The sequence below is a fragment of the Anguilla anguilla genome, chromosome 3 (genome assembly GCF_013347855.1).
Source record: "Anguilla anguilla isolate fAngAng1 chromosome 3, fAngAng1.pri, whole genome shotgun sequence".
NCBI classification, from domain to species: domain Eukaryota; kingdom Metazoa; phylum Chordata; class Actinopteri; order Anguilliformes; family Anguillidae; genus Anguilla; species Anguilla anguilla.
The window spans coordinates 34,196,234-34,221,166 of NC_049203.1; the positions used below are offsets into that span (position 1 = coordinate 34,196,234).

At 41.7% G+C, this 24,933-nt stretch overlaps 1 protein-coding gene across 2 annotated transcripts in view; it reads right to left on the reverse strand.

Annotated features, from left to right (window-relative positions):
* The window catches only part of pde11a (phosphodiesterase 11a), an 89,033-nt gene that overhangs the window by 31,684 nt on the left and 32,416 nt on the right, over positions 1-24,933 (reverse strand). For both annotated transcript variants that reach the window (XM_035410878.1, XM_035410879.1), the window contains exons 3-8: positions 13,753-13,842; positions 12,901-13,041; positions 11,983-12,047; positions 3,851-3,983; positions 3,285-3,360; positions 389-456 (exon numbers count right to left, since the gene is read on the reverse strand). In XM_035410878.1, the coding sequence (XP_035266769.1) occupies positions 389-456; positions 3,285-3,360; positions 3,851-3,983; positions 11,983-12,047; positions 12,901-13,041; positions 13,753-13,842 (573 nt within the window). The remainder of the gene's footprint in view (positions 1-388; positions 457-3,284; positions 3,361-3,850; positions 3,984-11,982; positions 12,048-12,900; positions 13,042-13,752; positions 13,843-24,933) is intronic.

Sequence of the window (24,933 nt, forward strand, 5' to 3'; positions counted from 1 at the left end):
CTGGAGCCTTATTTTCGGTGGTGGTTCATTGGTTGTATGTTCACAACATTTGAGTTTTTCTAGCTTGTTTCCTTTTGTTCCTGTAGTGCTAAAACTGGAAGAGGGTAATACTCTGGCAAGTTCTGGCTTATCGGTGTCTCCCTTTACTGGTATAAGAAAATAAGTATTTCACTTAATACTCACTTCCCTGACTAACAGTAGAATAGAGTTAAAATAGTATATTAGTTGGTGGGTATAATTACACTCTGAAAACCAGCTGGCTCACCTTACAGTAATGTACAAATGTCATCATGTTCACTAATTTGCTTGAATGTTGTAACTAAAAAGGACTTCATTTATTTCAGAACAACAGGTAAGAATAGTGGTGAACCCACTATGGGGTTCGCACCTCAAAGAGCCTCTGGTCCGCGTCGTCAAATGGCTTCCCATCCAGTCTGTTCAGCACCTGAGCCACACCTGTACAAGACACCCAGAGAGAAGACGATGTGGAGCCCTGCATACATAATCTCCCTAATATTAAATATTACAATTTACCAACCCTAGTGACGCCATTGATGGGAAATATATTGTAATATTTACAATTACAGGGAAGAAGGATATATAAATGTTTCGACCCCCCTTCCCCCCCGACCTGTTGTTTTTACCTCTTTTGGGAGGGTCCAAGTCTTAATTTAGGGGATTCAGACCCCCCCAATCCCCCCCGTAATTTGAACCCCTCTCATCAAATTACTTTCCAATCCACGGGTACCTTCATAATTTTTTTCTTTTTTTTTCAGCCAGTTATCGAGTTTGACTTGTCTGCTGTGCTGTAAGAGCAATCCATTCCCACTCTCTGAGTCCTAATTAGTCCCAGATCCCACCCACGTATTAATTAAAATCATTGATAAAACAATGCATGGAGCTGCTCCCCGGGCCTCGCTAATGAAAACGTAAGGGCTTTTCTCCTGGCGCTTCTTTTGTCTGCTCTCCAGGCCGCCAGAGCAGCTCCTTGCTTTCATCGGTCTCAGAAGTGCACTGCTGCATAATGCAGAGGGATAATGCAGGAGGGGTGACTTCTCGCCCTGGTAAGAGCACAGATTACTGCTTTAACCTTCAGTAATCTCAGGATCGGGTCGCCTTTGAAGGCACACGGGAGCTCCGTTTGTAGCGCGCTTACTTTTGAGTATCAAAGGGCCTCCGTGACGGCTGGATCACTGCCCAATGCAGGCTACCCTCTTCAGTCTATTTCCTCATTTAAAAATATCAAGGACTGTGTTGGTAATCCTAATTGGTAGCTGCTAGTGAGTTCCCATTTAACATCAGTTAGGATTGGCCCTTCTCCAACATTCACCTTGGAATAACACTCTCAAGAACTCAAGAACACCCACAGCACACTCCCCAAAGCCTTTTCTTACACAATGCACTCCCCAAAGCCTTTTCTTTCAATCACAGTCTGTGTGGAGATGCAGTCACTCTGGGTGCGCACCAGACCTGGAGCATTGACAACGAGGGCTGTCAGTAACCAGGCAGGAGGAAACACGTCCTTCATACTGTACTCCACACATCAAGCAGTGCAGAGCCCCACAGGCTGGCTCCTGCTGTGTGGATACAGTGCAGGATACTGACCCCAACACATGCTCACACATGCCAGTATACACATACAATCACACACGCTCACACAGACATGTACACACTCACATATGTGCTCACACATGCCAGTATACACACACAATCACACACGCTCACACAGACATGTACACACTCACATATGCGCTCACACATGCCAGTATACACGCACAATCACACACGCTCACACATACATGTACACACTCACATATGTGCTCACACATGCCAGTATACACAAACAATCACACACGCTCACACAGACATGTACACACTCACATATGTGCTCACACATGCCAGTATACACGCACACTCACACACGCTCACACAGACATGTACACACTCACATATGTGCTCACACATGCCAGTATACACGCTCACTCACACACGCTCACATACGTGTACACACTCACATACACTCATCGGCCACTTCATTAGGTGACAGCAGTGGCACCCGGTGTGGTTTTCTGCTGCTGTAGCCCATCTGCTTCAAGGTTCAACGTGTTGTGCATTCATACTCTTCTGCATACCTTGGTTGTAACCAGTGGTTATTTGAGTTACTGTTGCCTTTCTATCAGCTCGAACTAGTCTGGCCATTCTCCTCTGACCTCTGCCATCAACAAGGCATTTTCGCCCAGAGAACTTCCGCTCACTGGATATTTTCTCTTTTTCGGACCATTCTCTGTAAACTCTAGAGATGGTTGTGCATGAAAATCCCAGTAGATCAGCAGTTTCTGAAATACTCAAGCCAGCCCGTCTGGCACCAACAACCATGCCACATTCAAAGTCACTTAAATCACCTTTCTTCCCCATTCTGATGCATGGTTTGAACTTCAGCAGATTGTCTTGATCATGTCTACATTCCTAAATGTATTGAGTTGCTGCCATGTGATTGGCTGATTAGATATTTGCGTTAACGGGTGCAGTTTGCAGTTGAACAGGTGTACCTAAAGAAGTGGCCAGTGAGTGTACGTGCTCACACATACATGTATGTACAGTATGTTCACAAACATGCTCACATACACTTACACACACATACATAGGCATTCGCGCACATACATACACACGCTCGCACAGCTCATTCACACATACACCACGTGTACTCCTGCTGTCACATTAAATTACACACACACACACACACACTGTTAGAGCTCAAACAGAACTGACAGCCTGCAGCAGGCCATCTCAGAGGAGCCCAGCCTCTCCTCAGCATCTCGGCTGGCAGCATCCATACCGGCCTCCGAGCGCCAGGCAGCCAATGAATGATTTACCGGCATTACGGTGCGATGAGGGGCACGGAATGCGATGTCGCCGAAGGTGCGAACGCCCCCACTCGTCAGCGTGAGCTGGCAGGCCAGCGCGCTCTCTCCGTGCACCCGGCACACTTATTCACCAGCGCCGCTTATCGGAGCGGCAGACGCCGATACGCCGTGCGCGGACCCCCTGATTGGGGACGTGGAAAGAATTCTCACGAATGCATTTAGGATGAAGAATTCCTCGCATAACATCGTACACAAACACAACAACGGGGCTTTCAGTGCTTCTCCCTCATTACGAAAACACCCCGCGGCCGCAGACAAAACCTGCATTTTGTCACCTGTCACATGCAATAATCCCCAGGACCTGTGACGCCGCAGCTAATGGCCCGGTAAAGACACTGACAAAAGGGACGCAAAACTTACCAATTATCTGGTGGTTGCTGTTCCAAATGGGCACACAAAGCACAGAGCGGATGTGGAAGCCAGAGAACTGATCAGCCTGCAAGCAGATTGGGGAAACGCCGGGTCTGGGTACTGGAGAGGCTCGCGATTGATTGCTCAGATCTACACCAAGCCAAAGATTATTTGTGGTACTATTATTCATTCTGTGTGATTTCTTTTTTTTTTTGTTGAAAGATTTATGACAGGGCTCAATCAGTGCTTTGAGCACATTAAAATGCCAAATGAAAAAGATTCAAATGTATAAAATAAGGAGTATGCTATTTCAAGGTCTTTGTGGAAAAAAAACATTTTTGAAAAGCAATTGAAAATTACCATGCAATGAGTGTGTAGGTCAATAAAATGTTCCAGTTAAAAGGGAAAGGGCAAGTGCATCTTTGCATAATAAACTGGTTGGTTGCAGTGAAGCCTGAGGTTTATATAGTGCAGATGGTGTTAATGATGTCCAGTATATACCAAACGACCATTATCTGTGCTAGGAAGAAATCTGAAACCTCCAAGTTCCCACGATTTCTATAAAAGCAACTTACCTCTGCGTCAAAGCGTGGGTCCTGGTACGCATCGCTGATATTCACAGGAAGACCGGTAGATGCTACAAGCTCAGCGATGCTGTTGTTGATAAGCCAGTCAGAATAAGACGATTTCTCCAAGCTGTCTTTGAAACTGGGATGCAAAATACAATCACGAAATGGGGGTTACTTTCTGCACAGGAATGCCAAATAGGATGTCCATAGTGTTTCTCGACAACACCTTTATTATTTTATCACTCAAAAAAGAACTAATTACAAATGGAAACAGTAGCATGAAACAAACACCAGAGGCCAGTGTTTAAATTGAATTACTGAAATTGAATATTAAATGCATTATTTAATCACTGGATATATAGTCCAGAGAATGTGATTAGGGAAATATAAAGAGGGGAGTCAGATGCCTATAAGATGGCGACGTGACGCTCGTGTGCCAGCCCTACAGGTCCAGCGGGTAATGTTACTTTTCCCAGCGTGCGGCCTGCTGTTTTCACAGCGTCAGTAAATATTTAATAATCGCTGCACGCAGTCCCACATTCCTACATTCTTTATGTAGGTGTTTCTGCGCCAGAGGTGCCCGGCATCTGTTACATCTTAACAGAGGGCGGAAAAAAGCCTTCTATTAATCATGACATATATATATATATATATATATATATGATTTGGGCTAATGCTGCTTTATATATATATATAAAGCAGCATTAGCCCAAATCATTAATATTTTAGCTCACCTTGGGCAATCACAAAATGGAGCGTGCTGTGGAAGCATAGCTGCTCAGATCAGAACATTGAGGGCAGTCGCATGTGTCAGTGGCCTAGCGCCAAAATGGACTGTTCACTTCACTTCCCTGCACATGCAACTATTTTTAGTTCTCTGGACATTAATGTCTTGCAGAGGTAATACTCAGACCGCAAAGTTCATGGGAAGCAACCTTGAAAACTGACATTAATTTGGCCAGCTGTAATTGTGCTTGTGATAATGACAATGAGTCATGGCACTGAGTACACCAATTAATGGCACGACCATTTCTTAAATAACAAAATATGTGTTTTTGTCTGTTAAATAAAGTGAAAACAACATAAATTAAAGTCTTCACACAATAAGTTTGAACACAAAATTTGTGACTCAACTGTTTTTAAAGGAGGTTGAATTCTAGTGCTAAGTGATACATCACACATAACAGTTTGAACACAAATTCTCATACTCATTCTCCATTACAAGTCATATAGGAAACAGCTCCAAGATTAACCCAGTGTAATGCCTTATCTCAAACAACTGACTGAGTGAGCTTATTGAAGCACATGTCATTGAGTAATATGGATGTTATCAGGGACCGTGTAGGCTACAATTATGAAATGTCACACACAGTTTAGCTGCAGACTAATTTCCATCTGTGTGACAGGAAAACATGTCACACAATCCACGCAAAACAAAAGACACCAAACCAAACAAGCATGAGTTTTTCTCCAGCTCTGTATTTCAAAATATAACTTCAACTTCATCCTTAAAAAAATTAACCCACACGCAATAACAATACTGTTGGTGACAATGGGCAACTTAACATTAGTTTCATGAAACCTTCAAAAAATAAGCATTAAGAATTATTTAGTGACACTTGCTTTTAGAACTGTTTTGCTCCGTACCTTTTTGTTTCAACACTAAGGATCAGACATATCTAAGCATCTACCACTACATATAATATCAAATCTATCAGTACTGGTCCACTCTTTCTTGTGTACTCTACAACCACTTTAATTTTTCCATCCATCCAAGCAACAAACAAGTTATAGCCATGTCCTCTCTAAAAAAGGTGTAACCAAACCAAAAGTGTCAATAACATTATGTTAGAACCCTTTGCCTTCAAAAGTGACTCTAACATTCAAACAAACAACTACCCACACATACCTTGCCTGCCTTGCAGATGTCTTTGTCATGTGCATCTAAACTGGCTAAAGGAGATATTTCTGATTAAATTAGATATAATTCAACTGTATAAGGAAGGTGAATATCAAAGGAATATTACTGAAAAAACAAGTGACACAGAGAACATGGGTTTCCTAACAACCGTGCAAGAACTGGTAGACCACCAAAACTATCACCATCAGAAAGAAAGTACTTAAAGATTTTATCCCTGAGAGATAGGGAAAAAAATCAAGCTCCACTCTTCCTTCAGTTTTGAAGAAATCCATCAGTGTTTCTATCAATTCTTCCACTGTGAGAAGACAACTCAGGGCAATGGTACTGAAAGGGTGTGTAGCAGCCAATAAACAAAAGAGAAGAAAATCTGCACTAGTACACCAAAACTGGACACCTGAGATGTGGGGTAAGCTTTTGAGTCTAATGAGTCTAATTTTGAGATTTCTGAAGTAAGAGCAGGCAGTATGTACACTGCTGAAGTAATGAAAGGCTCTCAGATAATCATGTCTACGATTATCATCAAGCATGGTGGTGGATCAGTGCAAGTTTGGGGTTATATAACAACATCTGAGTTTTTGATTTGGTTCTGATGGAAGGCATCATGAATGCTGACAAATACAAACAAATCTTAACATATCATGCAATACCCTCTGGACAGTGTTTGTTTGGGAGCCAATTCATTCTACAGCAAGATAATGACCCCAAGCACACCATTATAAAGACCAAACTGCTGGTGTTGTCAAACAATGGACCAGCCACCCCAGAGTCCAGACCTCAACATCACTGAATGTGTTTGGGATTACTTGGACTGAGAGAAGCAGACAATGCAACCAACTTCTAAGACTGACCTTTGGAGGTGCTTACAAGAAGTGTGGAAAAATATTCATGCACATGTCTTTGAAAAAACTTAAAGCAAGTCTCCTGAAAAGAATGGAAGCTGCAATAAAAGCAAAAAAGCTGACACACTAAATATTAAAAGATTCAACATTGTACATAGCTGTGGAGGTTTTTGTGTAATTTGGTTTTAAATGTATGTTTGCTGCACTATTTTCTGACACTGAAAAATAAATGACGAGCACTTAATGGCTGTTTTCACTGGAAAGTAAATAAAAAGTGCAGTGAGAGAGAGGATGGAGGTAGAAAAAGTAGTTTCTGATTTACAGGAGAGTGAATTATGTATGTACTTCAAATGCAGTGATCAGGTCTGGAGTGAATGGCATAGAGCTGATATAAGTGGTGATTCCAACTGGGAGAAAAAGCGGGAAAGGCATGCAAAAAGCAATGCAAAAAGAAATTACCAGTATTCACCAAACTACAGACTCTATCTACTAAACTATTTGGTTGAAATTGCCATGTGAATACAGCTGTGAATCATATTAGCCTGACATGTGGGGCTAGGGAGTCATATATGGAAAACCCCTTTTCACTACTGTATAGTTATTAAACTGAAAGTGGCAACAGGAATAATTCACATTAATTTGACTGATCTCTTGATATCAGACTGTTTGGAAGAAGGGCAGTTATAATGTTGGGCACTGAAAAATACAGTCAAAAATAAAATGTTTTTAATACATCAGTGTGATAAGGGGCAACATGTGTTTATTTTAACATAACCTCTATCTTGGAACACAAACACCAATGATGTTATGAAATTGAAATAGCACAACATGTAGGGTTTGAATATGGAGGTTGGGGTGTGGGATGTAAAGTGTGGGGACTGGGGCAGAGGGAATGAACTGTGCCATGGACCGTGGAGGTGTGGGGTAGGAATGTGGGTTTTGGGGAATGAATGTAAAATGTACTTTGTTCTAATAAACATACCCATGAATAATCTTTAATTAAAAATAGTTCATAATAATGATAATAATATTCATGATCATCATCATCTGTAACCGATTTTGTGAAGATTCTCTTGCAACAGCATTCTCTTCATTCATGTAAACTAATTAAAATGAGTTATGGAATAAGATCAACTTAATCATTACAAAGATAACATTTTTATCATGAAAGAATTCATCTCAACATGAGCACCAAAGAGATCTGAAGTACAATAAAGCCGAGTGGAAAGCTTCTTTCATAAAATCGGCGCATTTTCATCATCCATCAGAATCTGCTGGGCTGTCTCGCCTTTTAACTAGTAATGGATAAGGTCAGGCTATGGGCCACAGGAAACTGATCCTACATCAGCACTCCTACGCTGAGAGATTTCCTGAATATGGCCCCTGATTTTATGCTTATTTTCTGCCAGGCCAGTACAAAAATGAGAAGGGTTGCCCTTCAGTATTTTTAGCTGCATTTTAAAATACTGAATGTACAATGCGGAACCGAGGGGCCGAGGGGCAAGCCGTGAAGGTGAATAATATGCTGAATCATAAGCCCAATTGTCTCTTGAGCGGAGGGCAAATGAGAACGTTCATGAAGATACTCTAGGTCTGAATGAACAAGAACATCTAATCATGGTCTAATTATTCTGCTGCGATGTAAATCCTGGTGAATAATTCCCACATCCACATGCTCCTCCAAAACATAAAAAACAGTATTTTCCTGTAAAAGGTTTGTAAAAATGTACAGGATTTCACTTTTCCCCCAAATGCTATCAAGTCATGTAGAATAACGACAGCAGGCCTGACTTGTTTTTTAACAGCCACTCCATAAAATAACAGGATTTCATACAGTTTTTCCACTGGCAGTACAATTTTCACTGGCACCGTTGCTGCCAGTCTTTACACCATTTCCTTATGAGATATTGTTTTACAGCGAATGATCAGATGAAGTTCACCTACTAGGTTATGCGTCTGCCTAATTAATCCCACCAAACACTGCTGGGTAGGTCAGTTCAAGTTAACCTGCCTGGCGGCAGGTTCGTTTCAGAGCGAAACCTACCATAGTAAGTAACTGACAGTGGCTCAGATCCTAGCATTTGGAACGGATCATTCAGGATTTTCCTATATTTTACTGACTTAATACATCCGGATAACTACCCAATCCCACTTTCTGGAACACACCCCTGATCATATGCCCAATATTTCAAAGAAACTGTATGCGCATAAACACCGTGCAGCGAGCTGAAAAAATAGTCAGATGAATAACGGCCGGTGTTCACGGCTGTTGTACACCTCCTTATTCATAACTGTTTAATAACGGTACTTTGGCTACTCTTCACTGATAGATGCAGTACACAGCAGAGATGGTGCCGAATATGAATACCATATTCTGCAACACTCAAATAATGCGTTCTCTCCAAATGTTTGCTCCCCCCGAATTTGGCCAATATTATGCAGATTTGGATCTTTTTTCCCATCTCTTTGAGGCGATTTGCTCAGAAGTCAGCACAAAGTTTCTCAATTAGACACACACACACAGATAGGCCAGAGCGACGCCATGCTTTTGGGACTTTATAATTAAAATTACTCTAACGCCATAAATGCTATATCCCCCTCCTTCAAAGGCTTTCCTAAATATTTGGCCTTAAAATAAGCGCATCTTTAAAATTCACCAGACACTAGACAACAGGTGCTTTTACCCAGGTGCGAACATGTACTTGTCTACTCCCGTATGGTATTTGACAACAGAATAACGCCACTTCGATATTTCCCAGTCAAGCGCTATTGAAATTAATTTTGCACATATAATCACATGAAATTCATTCACTGCAATCGTGTGATTAAGTTGATAAAGCCTTTAGAGTGGGGATGAAAAATTGTGAACGATGTAGTAATAGAAATGACAGGCTTAGAACTCCGTGGAGATAACGCCACCGACATATTTTCAGATTTGGTAGGGTTCATGCCATTCATACTATGCGGTTAAGAGTAAGGATGAGTAACATATGTTTTAATTTATAAAAACATTTCAGCTATGTTTGAAACTTGACTGTTTGTTTACCTCAGTGTTATAAAAGTGTCAGTGATTATAATGGCACAAATATGGGATTTTGGGCATTTTATACAGCTTCCTTGTTAAACTTCACCCACTTCCGGTTTACGCCTATGTCTGGTTTTATCCTAATACAAATACAAATAATTTTATTGTTTCAACAAATACAAATACAAATAGTGACATGTTCCTCCGGCCCTAGTACACATATCATACACACGCCCCTGCATGTGGTGTAGCCTTGCCATAACACCCCCTCTAAAAACGATCAATGCTTAATGACTATTTCACGCATAACAATGAGTATTATAAACAAGTAAAAAGGTGGCTTAATTGTGTAATAGTCTGCCACTGTCATTCACACGCTTGAACTCTACACGAGCTTGTTATTGCTGCTAGTGATTTCTGCGTTCTGTGTCGTTTTCTATTCTTTGCCAACCAATTTATTGGCACCTCCCGTATCCCTTCGCTCTAGTTCTCTAAACATGTCTATTCCAATATTGTTTTTTTACCCCACAGTATTGAAGTTTAATTTGCATATGATAGTATATAAGTCAAATGAAATCTCACATTGCCGATTTAGTGGCTCAGTAGGTACAGCAGATGAGTGTGGGGGTATAATGAGTGTGGTAAGTTAGTATAAGTCTCACTCCAGACTGCTGCTGTGTTGCTGCTGGCAGGACAGAAGTACACTTCAATATAATTCTCCCCAAGGGGCAGGCCATTCTTGGGTACTATAAATGAAAATCTCATGCCAGGCATTTGACTCCAGTTATATTCATTTAATGAAACGCATACATCTTTTGCCGACTCTTTTGGAGACAACCTGATAGAATATCATCAGAGCAGCTTATTTTAACTTTTAAACTTCAGTTTTTATTTCTGTGGTATTCTGTGGTGTTTTTCAGAGAGGGAGAAACATAGTGCAAATGATTTGCCAGTTTAGAGCTGGCTTACATTTTCTTCAGAAAAGGCTGCATTTGCAAACAGTGCCACCTGATATTTCACTAATTACGAAATTATTCTGTGAAAATGGTTCTTTAATTGCTCTTGTTTTTACTGCTGCGGATCATAAATGGGCCCATCAGTAATGGCCTGTACCACGAGACTGCACCTGAATAAATATTTAATTTTTACGGCATTTGTTTTTAGTGGGAGCAGCCTGCATCATAATCAGGTTGAGCCATTTCCTTACACATGTGAAGCCCACAGACAGGGAAACTGCCAGCGTCCTACAGTGTGTAACAGCATGGTATTTACTGAGTCGGAACATTTGGCAACATATATTTTTATTGGTAGTCCTGTTACCCTCATTTCTTAGAGAGAGAGAGAGAGAGAGAGAGAGAGAGAGCTCATTTCGACTGGGGGCATGCACAATTCAGCTGAGCTTTTATGTGTAATCACAAGAGCACGAGCAGCACTGTGCCACAGAGCAGAGAAATGAAGCTGAAAGATTGGCTCGGCAGTTACGTCAGGAACAAGCACTGGTTGTGAAAATGCTCTTCTGAGGAGCACGACTCGTTTCCTCTTCCTGCGGACACTTCCAGATGCCTGCTGTTGAGCTGACTACACCCGAGTGGGACTTACTGAAAAGACCCACAAGTGACTTATGATCACAGTTTTAAAACCCCCTCTTGTTTTCTATATATCTTTTAACTGGTCTGTAGCCAGAATTAACACTAGCAAAGAGAAGGTGTTGTTGTCCGTGATCGAGGACATTGTGGCAATGACTCAGGCCAATGAATAAAAATGAGCATTCCAAAATTGGGAGGAAACTAAATCCTGTCTGGGTTGAAAAACTGGTTAAAAATCTTTCCATTGCTAGGTTTTACTATCCCAGAAGATGAAGTGGTGTTTATTGTGTTTAGTTGCTGATTATTTGAACATAAGAATAAGCAGCTCAGTGAATATGTAATGGCACATTCTATTGTGATATTTTATCTAAAAAAACAATTGTCTGGGCCTGAAATATTAATCTGAAAAGTAGGCATCCCAGAGTCCAAATTAGATTTTAGAGCACTGCCAGGACCACCAGGCATCTCTGCTCTGTAGTAATGGATGCCAGCCTCTCTAGTAGCAGTAATTGGTTACATAATTGAGCACATGATCTAGTGCAGACCTCGAAAGTCTTTCAATTTATAAGTGGTCTTTGAACAGGCACGTGGAAATGTCATATACTGCTTGTTTGAAATGTGTTGTTGGTGCAGCTTTTGTCATCAGTTCAGCAGATGACTCTTGCAGCTTGTCACTCAACACGGGTATGAACCAAAGGTATACTCTATCTTATCTGGAGAAACACCAACGTGTTCACATCTACACGTACACATATTTAAATCCTTACCTGTTCTCGGTGTCTGCACTACATTTAGGCGACAACAGTTCAAAGGACTTCGTGAATTTCACCACCTGCAACACATTGAAAAGAAAGATCTTAAGTCTTGTTTTTTTTACCTTATCCACATTTACAGTTCTGTTTTGCAGAGACTGTTTTGTTGAGATAAATGGCAGAACATTTACACATTTCTTAGTTTCTGACTGAAACTGCAGCTCCAAATATGTTGGAGGTGTCGGGTTGAAACATCTGAGCTGTGGGAGAGTGACCCACAGGATATGAGGTGTGTTATGGACAGTGGAGTGTGGAGTACGAATGTGGAGAATATGTTGTGGGCTATGAATATAGAGTATAGGGTATGACTATGGAATGTGAAGAGTGGGGTATGAATATAGAGTATAGGGTATGACTATGGAATGTGAAGGGTGGGGTATGAATATAGAGTATAGGGTATGACTATGGAAAGTGAAGGGTGGGGTATGAATATAGAGTATAGGGTATGACTATGGAAAGTGAAGGGTAGGGTATGAATATAGAGTATAGGGTATGACTATGGAAAGTGAAGGGTGGGGTATGAATATAGAGTATAGGGTATGACTATGGAAAGTGAAGGGTGGGGTATGAATATAGAGTATAGGGTATGACTATGGAAAGTGAAGGGTGGGGTGTGAATATAGAGTATAGGGTATGACTATGGAAAGTGAAGGGTGGGGTATGAATATAGAGTATAGGGTATGACTATGGAAAGTGGAGGGTGGGGTGTGAATATAGAGTATAGGGTATGACTATGGAAAGTGAAGGGTGGGGTGTGAATATAGAGTATAGGGTACGACTATGGCAAGTTAAAAGTGGGGTATGAATATAGAGTGTGGGGTATGAATGTGGGGAGTGTGGTGTGGAGTGTGCGGTATTAAGTTTAAAGTGTACCGGTGACTCAATATCCTCCAGCAGTTGCACTGAGCAGCGCTCACACTTCAGCAGAGTCTGGGCTCGGTGCATAATCTTCCGCACAATCTTCTCCAGGTCTGTCTGCTCCTCAAACAGGTCGTTCACCACTTCCAGCAGGGCCTGAGCACGGCGAAAAGCACAGCGCCCTCTCAGCCTGCATCTAACACTGCCACACATCTGTCGTAGCACATCCATCACATCTTCGGCTCTTCTCAGGAGCTGCTCTGCGGTGCTCTGGAAATGTCATTCCCCGCCCGCCCCCCCCCCCAACATGGCAGCATTCCAGTGCAATATCCCAAAATTGATTCAGCCCATAAAAAGACTGATCAGTCAATTTAAAATACAGAAATGGTCAGATGTGGCTTTACTGAAGGAGGATGTGGTCTAATGCTCCTGCACTATGTTGCAGAAAAAGCCCTTACACTTTGAAGGCGGTCAGTTAGCCCGCTAATCCGGTCCAAAAAAAAATCCATTACAGTATGCAGCAAAATGGCGAAAGTGGTAAACCGTTCCTCTCAATGGCCTCCTGTCCTCTATCCCTACACCCCCGCTCCCGCCCCCTTTTCACAGATCAATGCGGTAACCTCTCTGAGAATGCCTGTGAGATTTATACCCCAGATCACACACTCCCCGCTGCCCCCCCTCCCCAGTAGAGACAGCCTGTGTGCGTGACTCCCCACCCCCACCCCCCGCTACAGAGATGCTGAGTTTGGCGATGAGAGGCTGATATTAAACTCTATTGTCAGCAGAGAGGTGGGCGGGTGGGTGCGAGTTGGGGGAGGGGGGCAGTTTGTCCCTGTCTCTCTGCATGGACCGGCTTCAGCACCTTACCCTGCTTCTGTCGTACTCTTTCCTGGAGGCAGCGAAGAGCAGGGCGTTGGAGATGGCGATCCCGCAGAAAGGCAGGTACATCTGCAGCACCTGAGCAAAAAAAGGGGGGCTTGAGTCAGATGCAGGCGAGATAGGCACTGGAACAACGCCTTTACACAAACATCTCCCCGAGTTCAGCGCATGGACCTCAGGGAGCATAACCATATTTTAATAGGACCAGGTAGGGGGAGAGCTCATCATAGTTATGAAATGACCAATGGCTAAATGTGGGGCTGACAGCAGCTTAAAAGGACAGGATTGCCTTCGTTGGGGTACATCTCTCCCCGGAGGGTTCTTCCCACCCCCAACCCCCCCACCCCCCCCCCCCCCCCTTTTTTTTTTACAGTGATTTTTTTGGCATCCAGTACAGGAGGCTCACACAACAAAGCCACACATGTGCTGCTATGGTTTCAGTTGATGTCACCATTTTCAAATATTCATGGAGGGGGCCGTTTCATTTCCTATCCTGTTTATTGTTTTTTCAAGGCTGCTTTCCTCTGGGGGATATGATGACGTCTTTTCTCAAGCTGGATTTAGCGCACGCACAGAGAAGGCAGTCGGCCCGCGTTTAATGCACCGGTGTTTAATGGCACCCTGTCCCGTAAATATACTATTACAAAGGCTCTTACAGAGAAAACAGCCTTGTCAACATCTGGTCTGTCAATACCAATAAAGTGCAGCTGCTAAATCGTTGACTGCAGCGACCGGTGTCTGTTTTGCTGAAGTGTGAAACCAGAGGCCCTGGGGCAGCAACTTGAGATCCTAATTTGGTTTTTATTTATTTTCCTACAAAAGTTAATTGTAAGGCATATCGCATCCCTCCAATCTATTGTGGTAGGTTTTGGAAAGCAGACTGTCTATCCTCTGAAATGGTGTTTGCGGATGCATGCTTTAGAGGAGGTCTCTCCATAAAGACATTGCTGTACTTACTGGGAAAATCATTGATTTATTGGTCAGGAACCTTGAACGTCATGACACATTGCTGGATAGTTCCATTGCGCTTGATGTAACAGCCATGGCTATGTGTTATTATGTTGGGAATTTGCTCATGCAAGCAATGCTCCTTGCTTTGTTTAGAGTAGCAGGAGGTGGTGGGTTCTGTTGTGCTGATTGTTGTCACAATCCTCAATGAAAAATAAGGTTAAACTAGGTTCCATCAACCTCCATTTTGTATGATATGTTCTAAAAAAAGATCAAAAGATCAAAATATTGCCATTAACCCACACTATGACTTATATGATTAACTGGATTTATATAGTGCCTTTCTCCAAATGCATCTCAAGGCATGACACTGGATATCAGTGTATTATGGGCTGAATGCTGGCCATGGCAGTGCTGATTGTGGCACTACAGTCTAAAATCTACCATCAGTCTGTACATGTGCCTGCCATGCAGACTGCGGGGACAAGTTACAACCAATAATCTGCTGTTCCATCAGTGGAATAAAGTGCTGTACATTCATCAGTACTATTTCTCCCCCTAATACTAATAATAATTTTGCAGTATGTGCTCAGGCACCAGACAGGTATTGAATAAATTGTGCAATTGTTTTAAGCACGGTAAATTCACTGCATTCATACAGGTTCAAGAGTGTGAACAATCACACCTCACAGTAAATCAAAGTTATAACTCAGCTTAAAAAGTATATTTTGTTGTCTGTGGGGATTTGGATGAACACATCACCTTGAATCCATCAACAAACTCTTTGATCCTATTGCTTTGCATGGGAGATACTTAAACGATTCCCTTTGCCAAGCAATCAATATAGCTTAGTCCTTTTTGCATAGATTAAGATGACTCTATTCACACACATGAAGGCCGCTCTAATTCCCAACCCACTGTTCTCAATCTGGCCATTCTATCATCCTCTGTTTAATCGTCTCAAAATGTCTGCCGTGCATCACCCAGCAATGTGCTAGTTTGGTAGTGGCTAAGTATAGTGCACTTTGAGATTCTGAGATCCCACTGCATAAATGCAATCCGTTCCTTCATTCACTCATTCATTTTGTCTTTGACATTTTTGCCACTGCTGATTCAAAGGCTTTCACACACACACACCTGTCTCTAGTCCGGCCCTCAAAACTGCAGTTTGCTAAACAGTGTCAGTCTGTGGGGGTGCACAGCAGAAAGAGGAGGAAACAAGGTGTCGTATAACAGAGCTTCAAGCTCTTGTGGAACTGGGAAGGTGTAGGTTGAAAAAATAAATGAAATGTGAGCGGGTGGGTGGGAGCACAGTGACTGTTAAAACTGTTATTATCGTGACAAAAACGTATTCTACAGGAGACTGAGATAATATCTCAGAGCTTCTCCCCGTTGCGCGGATAAAAGCGCAGCGAGCGCGGCGGCACACTGGAGTGATGTATTACTGCACTCCTCAGAGAGCGTGCAGGAGACGGCGATGGAAGGCGAGCCCGCTGCGTATCTACGACACGTGGATGGCAACGCCGCCGGCTCGCCCTCTGGGCACAACTGATTGGTGCGCGAGATTCTGTGTCAATTCAAATGTGCATCTTCCTGTGGGTCCCTTTTCTGTTTACTCCCTCTGGTCCGGATCTTTCCTCTCTGCTTTCTATCTAGCCCGGTCCCTTGCAAGAAGAAGCATGGAGATAGGAAATGCCCAGATATCCTGTCAGTCTGAAATAAATGGGTCCCTTCTACATGCCTGCTGGGCCACGCCAGAAAATGTTTTCCTCACTATGTGCCTCTCTGTCGGTGGATTAAGTGGAAAATATCTTTCAAATTTACATAAGATATACAGTGAGCTCCATAATGCTTGGGAAAAAGACATATTTTTTCTTCATTTTGCTCTGTACTCCACAATTTTAGATTTGTAATCAAACTATTCACATGTGGTTTAAGTGCAGATTCTCAGCTTTTATTTAATAGTATTTTTTCATACATTTTGGTTGCACCATGTAGAAATGACAGCACGTTTTAGTATTTATTTTTTCTTTCTACATGGATGTAAAGTTCATGGATTAAATATGGATATACAATCCACAGTGATACTGAAAAACTCATTTGTCTTGATTCAACTCTGAACTGAATTGACATGTGGTTAAAAGTGCTTATTCTCAGTTCCGGGTATTTTTATACACTTTGGTTTCACCAAGTAGAAATGAATTACAGCACTTTATATACATAGCCCCCCATTTCAGGCACCATAATGTTTGGGACATATTAATGTTATGTGAATGAAAGTAATCATGTGTAGTACTTTGCCATATATCCATTGCAGGCAAGGACTGCTCAAAGTCTGTGACCCCTAAATATCACCAGGTGCTCAGTATCTCCTCTGAAGATGCTCTACCAGGCCTGTACTGCAGCCATCTACAGCTCCTGCTTGTTTCAGGGGCTAGTTGCCTTAAGTTTACATATGAAACGCATGTTCAAGTTCAAGCAGATTCAGATCGGGTGAATGACTTGGCCAATCAAGAATTTTCCAGTTTTTAACTTTGACGAACTCCTTTGTTGCTATAGCAGTATGATTGGGGTCACTATCTTGCTGTAGGATGAAGTGCCATCCAATGAGTTTGGAGGCATTTCATTGAACCTGAGCAGATAAGCTGCTTCTGTACACTGCATAATTTATTATGCTATCAGTAGTTATATCATCAATGAAGACAAGTGAGCCAATATGTGTACAAACCATAGCGCCCTCACCACCATGTTTCACAGAAGAGAGTGTGTGCTTTGTATCTTGGGCAGTTTGCTTTTGGCCTCCAAACTTGCTCTTGCCAGATTTTTCTTCATTATGGTGAGAACACTTTGGTCATCAACTGGAAATGTCTTCCTTGGCCTACCAGGCCCTTTACAATTACTGAGCTCACCAGGGCTCTCTTTCTTCTTAATGATGTTCCAAATAGTTGATTTTGGTAAGCCTAAGGTTTGTCCTTCTTCTAATTTCTAAACCCTCATAATGGCTTCCTTGACTTTCACTGTAACAACTCTGGTCATCGTCTTGACAAACATCAATAACAGACTCCAAAGGAAATGAAAAGCCTAGAATCAAGGCTAGATACTGAAAACTCCCTTATACCTGCAGTAAGGAAGCAATTGAACACATCTGACTAATGTGAAAAACCTGTGAAGCCATTTGTCCCAGTATGGTGCCCTGAAATGGGGGGGGCTATGAGTAAAAAGTGCTGTAATTTCTACATTATGAAAGCAATGTGTATAAAAATACCCTTAAACCTGAGAACATTTTAAACATGTGAATTGTTTGATTATAATTCTAAAATTGTGGTGCACAGAGCTAGATCAAAGATCAAGAAAAATACATCTTTGTCCCAAACATTATGGAGCTCACGGTATATTCATAATGTTTGATTCCAAATAATATTTTAAAAATTCATAACGACAGTTCTGTCCCATGTATAATTGCAAATGCTAAATCCCAATTCTTATTTTGTAACTGTATAAAAATTGAAATCAAGATTCTCAGTGGGTAGCACACATGAGAGACTATGAATCTATCTGTATAAAATTCCTCATGGACCTGACAAGAGAACACCGCTCTCTATGGTTCTTTCCATATTGAAATCTTAATTTCCAGATACTCCAATGTATATCATTATGACTTTGAGGTAGTGTCCACATTATCCACATAGAACTCAAAGTGACCACTGATTTATCTCTAGTCACTGCAAACAATCTTAGTATAGGGCCGCACAGCCATGGTATCTGTTGCTATATTGGACAAGTTTTGTTAGACAAGCAATGTAAAGACCAGATGGAGCCAACTATTAAGCACCAGGAAATCTGGTTTGCCATGGCGGTGGACATTCTGAATGGACATTCAATAGTCTGTAACTATCTGGAAGGCAGTAAGGGAAATCAATATAAATAACTCTTGGGACCCTGTATCACATGGCAATTATTTAGCTAACAAAAAAATAATTTTCAGTCCATTTAGCACATGTTCCATCCTGTTTCTTTTTTTGTAGTTATACATGTAGCTACTTAGCTAACCATCTCATTACTGCTGGGACAAATGTTCAAATGATGGTGAGGGCTGATTTCTCATAGCCAGATAGCTTGACTGAACATTCACTTGATTTACGCAATTTGTTACACAAAAAGCAAATAACTGTTTCATTTTTTTAAACGTTCATTCACATTTCCCTACCTACACATATTCATATTTTAATATAAAATGAGAGAGGTCTAATATCAATTAAGTATGCTGAAATTAGAGTGTTTTGCATTATTGAACTGCAGGCATGATGTTGTGCTTACTCATTTGCATACCCACATGCACCCACACACAACACATATATAAACACCCATTTACAAAATAAGCAAAATACATTTTAAAAAGACTTAGTAAAAATCTATTTTCAGTCAATTTCTGGCAATTTTTAAATGCCACGGTCCTTCCAGCAGTGCTCAGCGGTACCAGCAGAAGTAGTGTGGCTCCTGCCTATTGATGGACCCAGCAGGATCATATTGATTCTGAACCACGCCCAGTGGGAACACAATATGGATCACTTGGCAAAGCCAAAGGAGGCATTTGTGTAAAGCACCGGTTGCTCTAATTGGATTCTGTCAGAGTGGCCACTACACAAGCATATTTTAAATGAGAGCCATTAGCCCACGGATCACAGTGCTCTATTGCAGGTTGATCAGTAAAGAATGGTTTAATAATGAAACTAACTGACCCACAAGCACTCGGGAATCAACAACAGTCAATTGTGCTTTCAGCATCTATTTGTTCTCAGTTCCATTTTCTGTTCTGTATTCCCTCAGTAGCCAGAAGGCGTATAAGACATGTGAGAAACACGATTTACCTTATCTTCATTCACTTCATGTGAACTGGTACATGGGTGAAACAGTCAGCCTTTAAAATCATACTGGTATTTAGATTACATTACATTACATTACAGGCATTTAGCAGATGAACCTTTTTAGGGTTCCACTACAAATACATTTTTTTAATTAAAAATCAGGGCAAACTTTTTGTATTTGCTGAAGTTCCTATTACTATTTTTATCCCCTATTTTGCCCAATAACTTCACCAAACATTGGTAACTTTGTGCATTTTGACACGTAATTAGCACAGTCCACGTGCAACCTGGACAAAATAAGTGGCATGAGTTAACCATTAGGGGGTGCTATTATCAGGTCCCAAAGTCAAACCCTCAGTCCTGCCATCCCATTCATCCTAGAATTGTCAAATTTTGTATGTCGGTGCATCTCCTCATGCTTGACATCTTTGCCTCTAGGGCCCATAAGCTCCAGCTATAATTTGTAGTTGCCGATTAGAATTTTTTTAAATACCAAAAGACTCTCATGAACAGTAAGTCCAAATGATGACAGATTTGGTATGTGTTGTTAGTCTGAACAGAGTTTATGAAAAAAATAAGTGATTGGTCAAAAAATAAATGCAATATAAATTAAATATTTTTTGAATTTTAAATCAATCAATCAATTTCAGTCAGCTGAAGTCTTGAAGTCCGCGCATCAGTCAGAGATTCTTGATATTTATCCTAATCGTAAGCAATTAGTGCTCCACTAAATTACAAGTTGCTACTTGTAATTTTGATTAAAAGTAGTTTTGGCTGGGGTCACTCTCAGACCTGATGTTGGACTGGGTGACCATTCTATTGGACAGTCACTGTCACTGACACACTAATTTATTACAATTCATTTTACATTGTAATTCACATTACATTTTCTGGTTTGGACCCCAAACTGGACCTGTACAAATAATTTCAGAACAGAACATTCCTGGTCTGGCAACCCTAATCCTTCCTAAACTGAGTATCTGAGGGATCACCTACCTGAACTGCAAATCATAAACATGTATACCTGACAAACAAAATAAACGGAATAAAAATCATATATAACCAACCACAAATAAAAAACCAAAAACCATACAGTGCACCCAACAACCTGAAATGTTTTCTCCTGGATGACTATGGATTAAGCAGCAACATCCACAAAATAAAATGTCCTAGAAAGACAGGTATGATGGATGCTGCACTCCTCTGGTTAAAAGTGAATTGTTGAACTTCAGGAAACATGGCTTGCTGATACTGGATCCATCAAAGAAAGTAACTACACGTTTGGCACGGAAAATCAAAAAGTGGGAATATGGTGTAGGATTTGCAGTCAGGAACAATTTTCTTGCAATGGTGCAACCTCCTTGAGGCGGTTCAGAGAGGCTACTGAATATCTGCGTAAACACCTACATAAGACCAATTAACATTTTAGTGCTCCAACAATAAGTACTAACCCAGATACCAAAGATCTTTTCCCCAATTAACTAGATTCTATCTTGACAACATGGGGCTTTTTTCCTTATGTACTTGCTATTTGGGCGTTCAGGCCTGGTGTTTGCTCTGTTTGCTCTTTTTGCTTTTTTTTTGCTCTTGCCTTGCTACTCTGTAAAGTTTCTTTGTGACCATTCGCTATTGAATTGAATTGAATTGAACATCCCAAAACAAGTACAAATTTTATTCTTGGTGACTTAAACATCACAGGCTAAGATGGTCTCCAAGTCTTAGCCCATCTTCCTTGGTCCCCATGCTACTGGGAAAAAAATAGACAGACTCCTTGAGCTCCTTTTGAACACAACCTTTGCATCATCAATGTCTTCTCCACCCAACAACATAAAACATCATGGATGCAACCTAGATCAGGTCCCTGGCACCAACTAGATCTAGTCATCATAAGAAAGGAACATCACAGCTCCGTCGGCATTACGCAGACCTATTGTAATGTGGACTGTGACACAAACTACCTGTTGGTATCCTGCAAAGCCACACTAAGGCCAAAGAAATATCATTATGCTCACATGCCTGATGAAGACTGATAGCACGCACACTCAATTTGCTTAAAATAACAGCAAGAACCTCTCAGCACTGATGAACACATCACATATCCCTCCCGTCTCACAGCAACAACTATGTGGACAGGTTTGAAGCAAGTTTTCAAGAAATAGGACCTGTGATGGAAGCGAAGTGAGCAGCACTGGTTCTCTACGAACAAATCCCCATAGAGATACCCTCAGCTATCTTCGTACAGCCCAAAGAACAGCCCAGTGTACTTCCTACCAGGGGGCTAACAGATACTGGCTCGATCTTACCAGCAAAATTCAACAGACCGCTGATATAAGCAACACTGCAGATATGTAAGAAGGCATCAAACAAGCAGTGGGTCCCACTGCAATCACGACAGTACCTTAAAACAAAGACAGGTGCCATAATAACTGACTGTAAAGATCAACTGGAGTGTTGGAGAGAGCATTATCTCAACTGCATTATCTCAAGATACTCCACTGAGAATGTAATATCTGAAGAAGCACTCAATACCATCCCGAATCTCCCTGTTATGAATGAACTTGACATTTCTCTGTCACTACTTGACCTGGAGAAAGCAACTGATGACTTGGCAGTAACTCCATACTGGCAGTACCTCCATACAGCTGGAAATCATCAAGCAAGACAAAACTGTCTTGTTACAACACCCACAAAAGCTTTTATGCCTCTACCAGAAGGCAAAATATCACAGGATATGTGGGACTCAAAGGTTGTTATCCTATTCAAGAACAAAGGTGATCACAGTGATTGCAATGCTTATCATGGAATATTCCTCCTGAGCATTGCTGATAAAGTCCTTGCCTGGTTCTTAAGAATCTGTATTTAAATTACCTGCCTGGTTAAATAAAGGTAAAACAAAAAAGTTCTTCTCCAAAGGTTGCAGATCCATGCAAACCGGGTTTACCCTTGATAACAGTCAGGCCAACCATTCAGGAAAAAAGCAGAACACAAGAAAAACTCTTTTCATCGCTTTGTTGACCTCACAAAGGCCTTTGACACTGTCGGCAGAAGTGGGTTATTCAAACTCATGAAGAGTTCTGAAGCTGCTGAAGTCCAGCAATACCAAAGGGACTGTGGACTTCTGTGGAGAATCATCTGAAGCCTTTCCAATCAGCAGTGGAGTGAAGCAGGGATGTGTAGTTGCCTCCACATTATTCTCCACCTTCTTCTCACTCTGTCTCAATCATGCATTTGGATCTAGTTCAGGTGGAATTTTCCTCTTGCACTCAAGAACAGACAGTGGCTTATTCAGTGTTGCCCACCTCCATGCAAAGACTAAGATCTGTCATCTCACCATCAAAGAGCTATGCTGACGATGCTGCAGGTGTGGGAAAACAAAAACCTTTTGAGTGACACTAAGCTGACAGTTTATCAAGCTTGTGTTCTAAGTACACTTCTCTATGCCAGTGAAAACTGGATGGCATGCCAGACATGAAGAAATGCTCAACATTTTCCATTGGCATTGTCTTCAACACATCTTGGGCATCTCCTGGCAACAAAAGGAGACATTAGACCTAAAATGATAAGGCCTCCACAGTACTGTATGCGTGCCTCTCTTAGCCAAAGGCATCTTCACTGGATTGGCCATATTAGAAGAATGGATGACTCTTGCATCCAAAAGTCACTGCTGTACAGGACATTAGCCTCCAGGACTCCCATCCCATCAGCCATCCTCATCTTTGGGGATGATACATCTCCAGGGATGTATGCAAAAGTGATTGTACTTCCACAGAATTTCCTACTACATCTTGGGAATCAGTTGCGAATGACTGTCGATGTTTGCAACACACTGTGGAAGGTATTCTTCATGTTGAAAATAAAAGAACAATCCTCCATGCAGTGAAAATATCAAAATAAAAGAGCAGCTAACAACAGCGACAACATCGAACTAATTTCATCTGTGCTGACTGTTACAAAGACTGCCACTCAAGAATTAGTCAGTTCAGTCACCGCAGATACTGCTCTACATCACTCTCTGTACTTTGATCCCCACACCATCACTCAGTGCACTATCCATTGTCACTTGTGACAGACGAAGACTATATATAAGTACACGTGGTTTACATTGCATTTTTTCCACCCCTTGGAGTCATATCTAAAGTTATATCACTTCTCTTCTTTCTCCCGAAAACAAGCCCGGGCAGGGACATGGTAAGTCATGCATTCATATTTACCTGCCAGATCTCAGTGCCTGTTCCCTGTTATCCAATCTTATGTGTGCACCAACATCTTTTAAACTCTGCACCACAGCATGCATGATAATGACTGGATGAAAGATACTCACATGGTGAGCCAAGCTTTGCTTTCATACTTTCTGACTGGCTCCTCTTGTCATATATTTATGATGCATTGTACAGAATTTTTGTTTTATTTTGTTTAATACAATTTGACTGTCCAATCATCCATTGATGACATTTTCTTTTTTTGTTGAAGATAATGTTAGTACATTTCATCTTTGTTTTTGTCAACAAAGGCCAGTTTTATTTAGTTACTGTCTGACTTCCATCATAGAAAAGATCCCATAGATCCCATCTCAGCTGTACCCTGGCCCCGCTTCAGTGGCTTGTCTCTGCCAATGCTCTTGCCTCTTTAACCAGATCCAACATGCATCCTCCACTTCTCTGTCAACCTCCTGCACCAGCTTCATCCTCACGTTACAACTGATGCCAAGGAGCCCCATCACTCACCACTGGGACTGAGCTGTGAAGCCCCTGCAACTGACCTCCAGTCGCATATTTCAGTCTCAGCTTTTTCTCAGCTTTAACACAAGAGAGACTAATTCTTCAGCTTGTGCTTATGCACCTCTTCAATCCTTTCCTTTCCTTGGTATAGTCAGCTTGATGATGATTTGCTGGTTTACTATGGGAGCAACTGGACCCCTCTGCTATGCCCCATGGGTGGAGATTAATTGATGTGGGCAGCACACCATACACAGAAGAACTTATCTTGAACTAGTTCCTATCTTTTTTTCTGCAAGTACTGAATGGTGAGAAGTCCTACCCACACACCCTCCCAGAGTGAGTCCAGCTGCCTTGTTTCTTTATGGCCACTGTTCTGGCAAGTGAGCAGTCTTTCTTCTCTTTCCTGACCTCTTGCTGATCCATGCTGCAGCACTCTCTGCAGTCTGCTAGGCCTTACTGCACATCCCCAGCAACCTGGGTTTGCATGCCACAGAATGTCTCCATGCCACAGCCAATTTTCTGCTTGTTAAAGCACTCTGCTAGCTGATCATGGCTTCCCTGTCCTCACTTCTATCCCTGTCCGGCAAACCCTCTCAACCCTGTTTCCAAGAGTAGTCAAACTTGGTGCATTGGTGTAT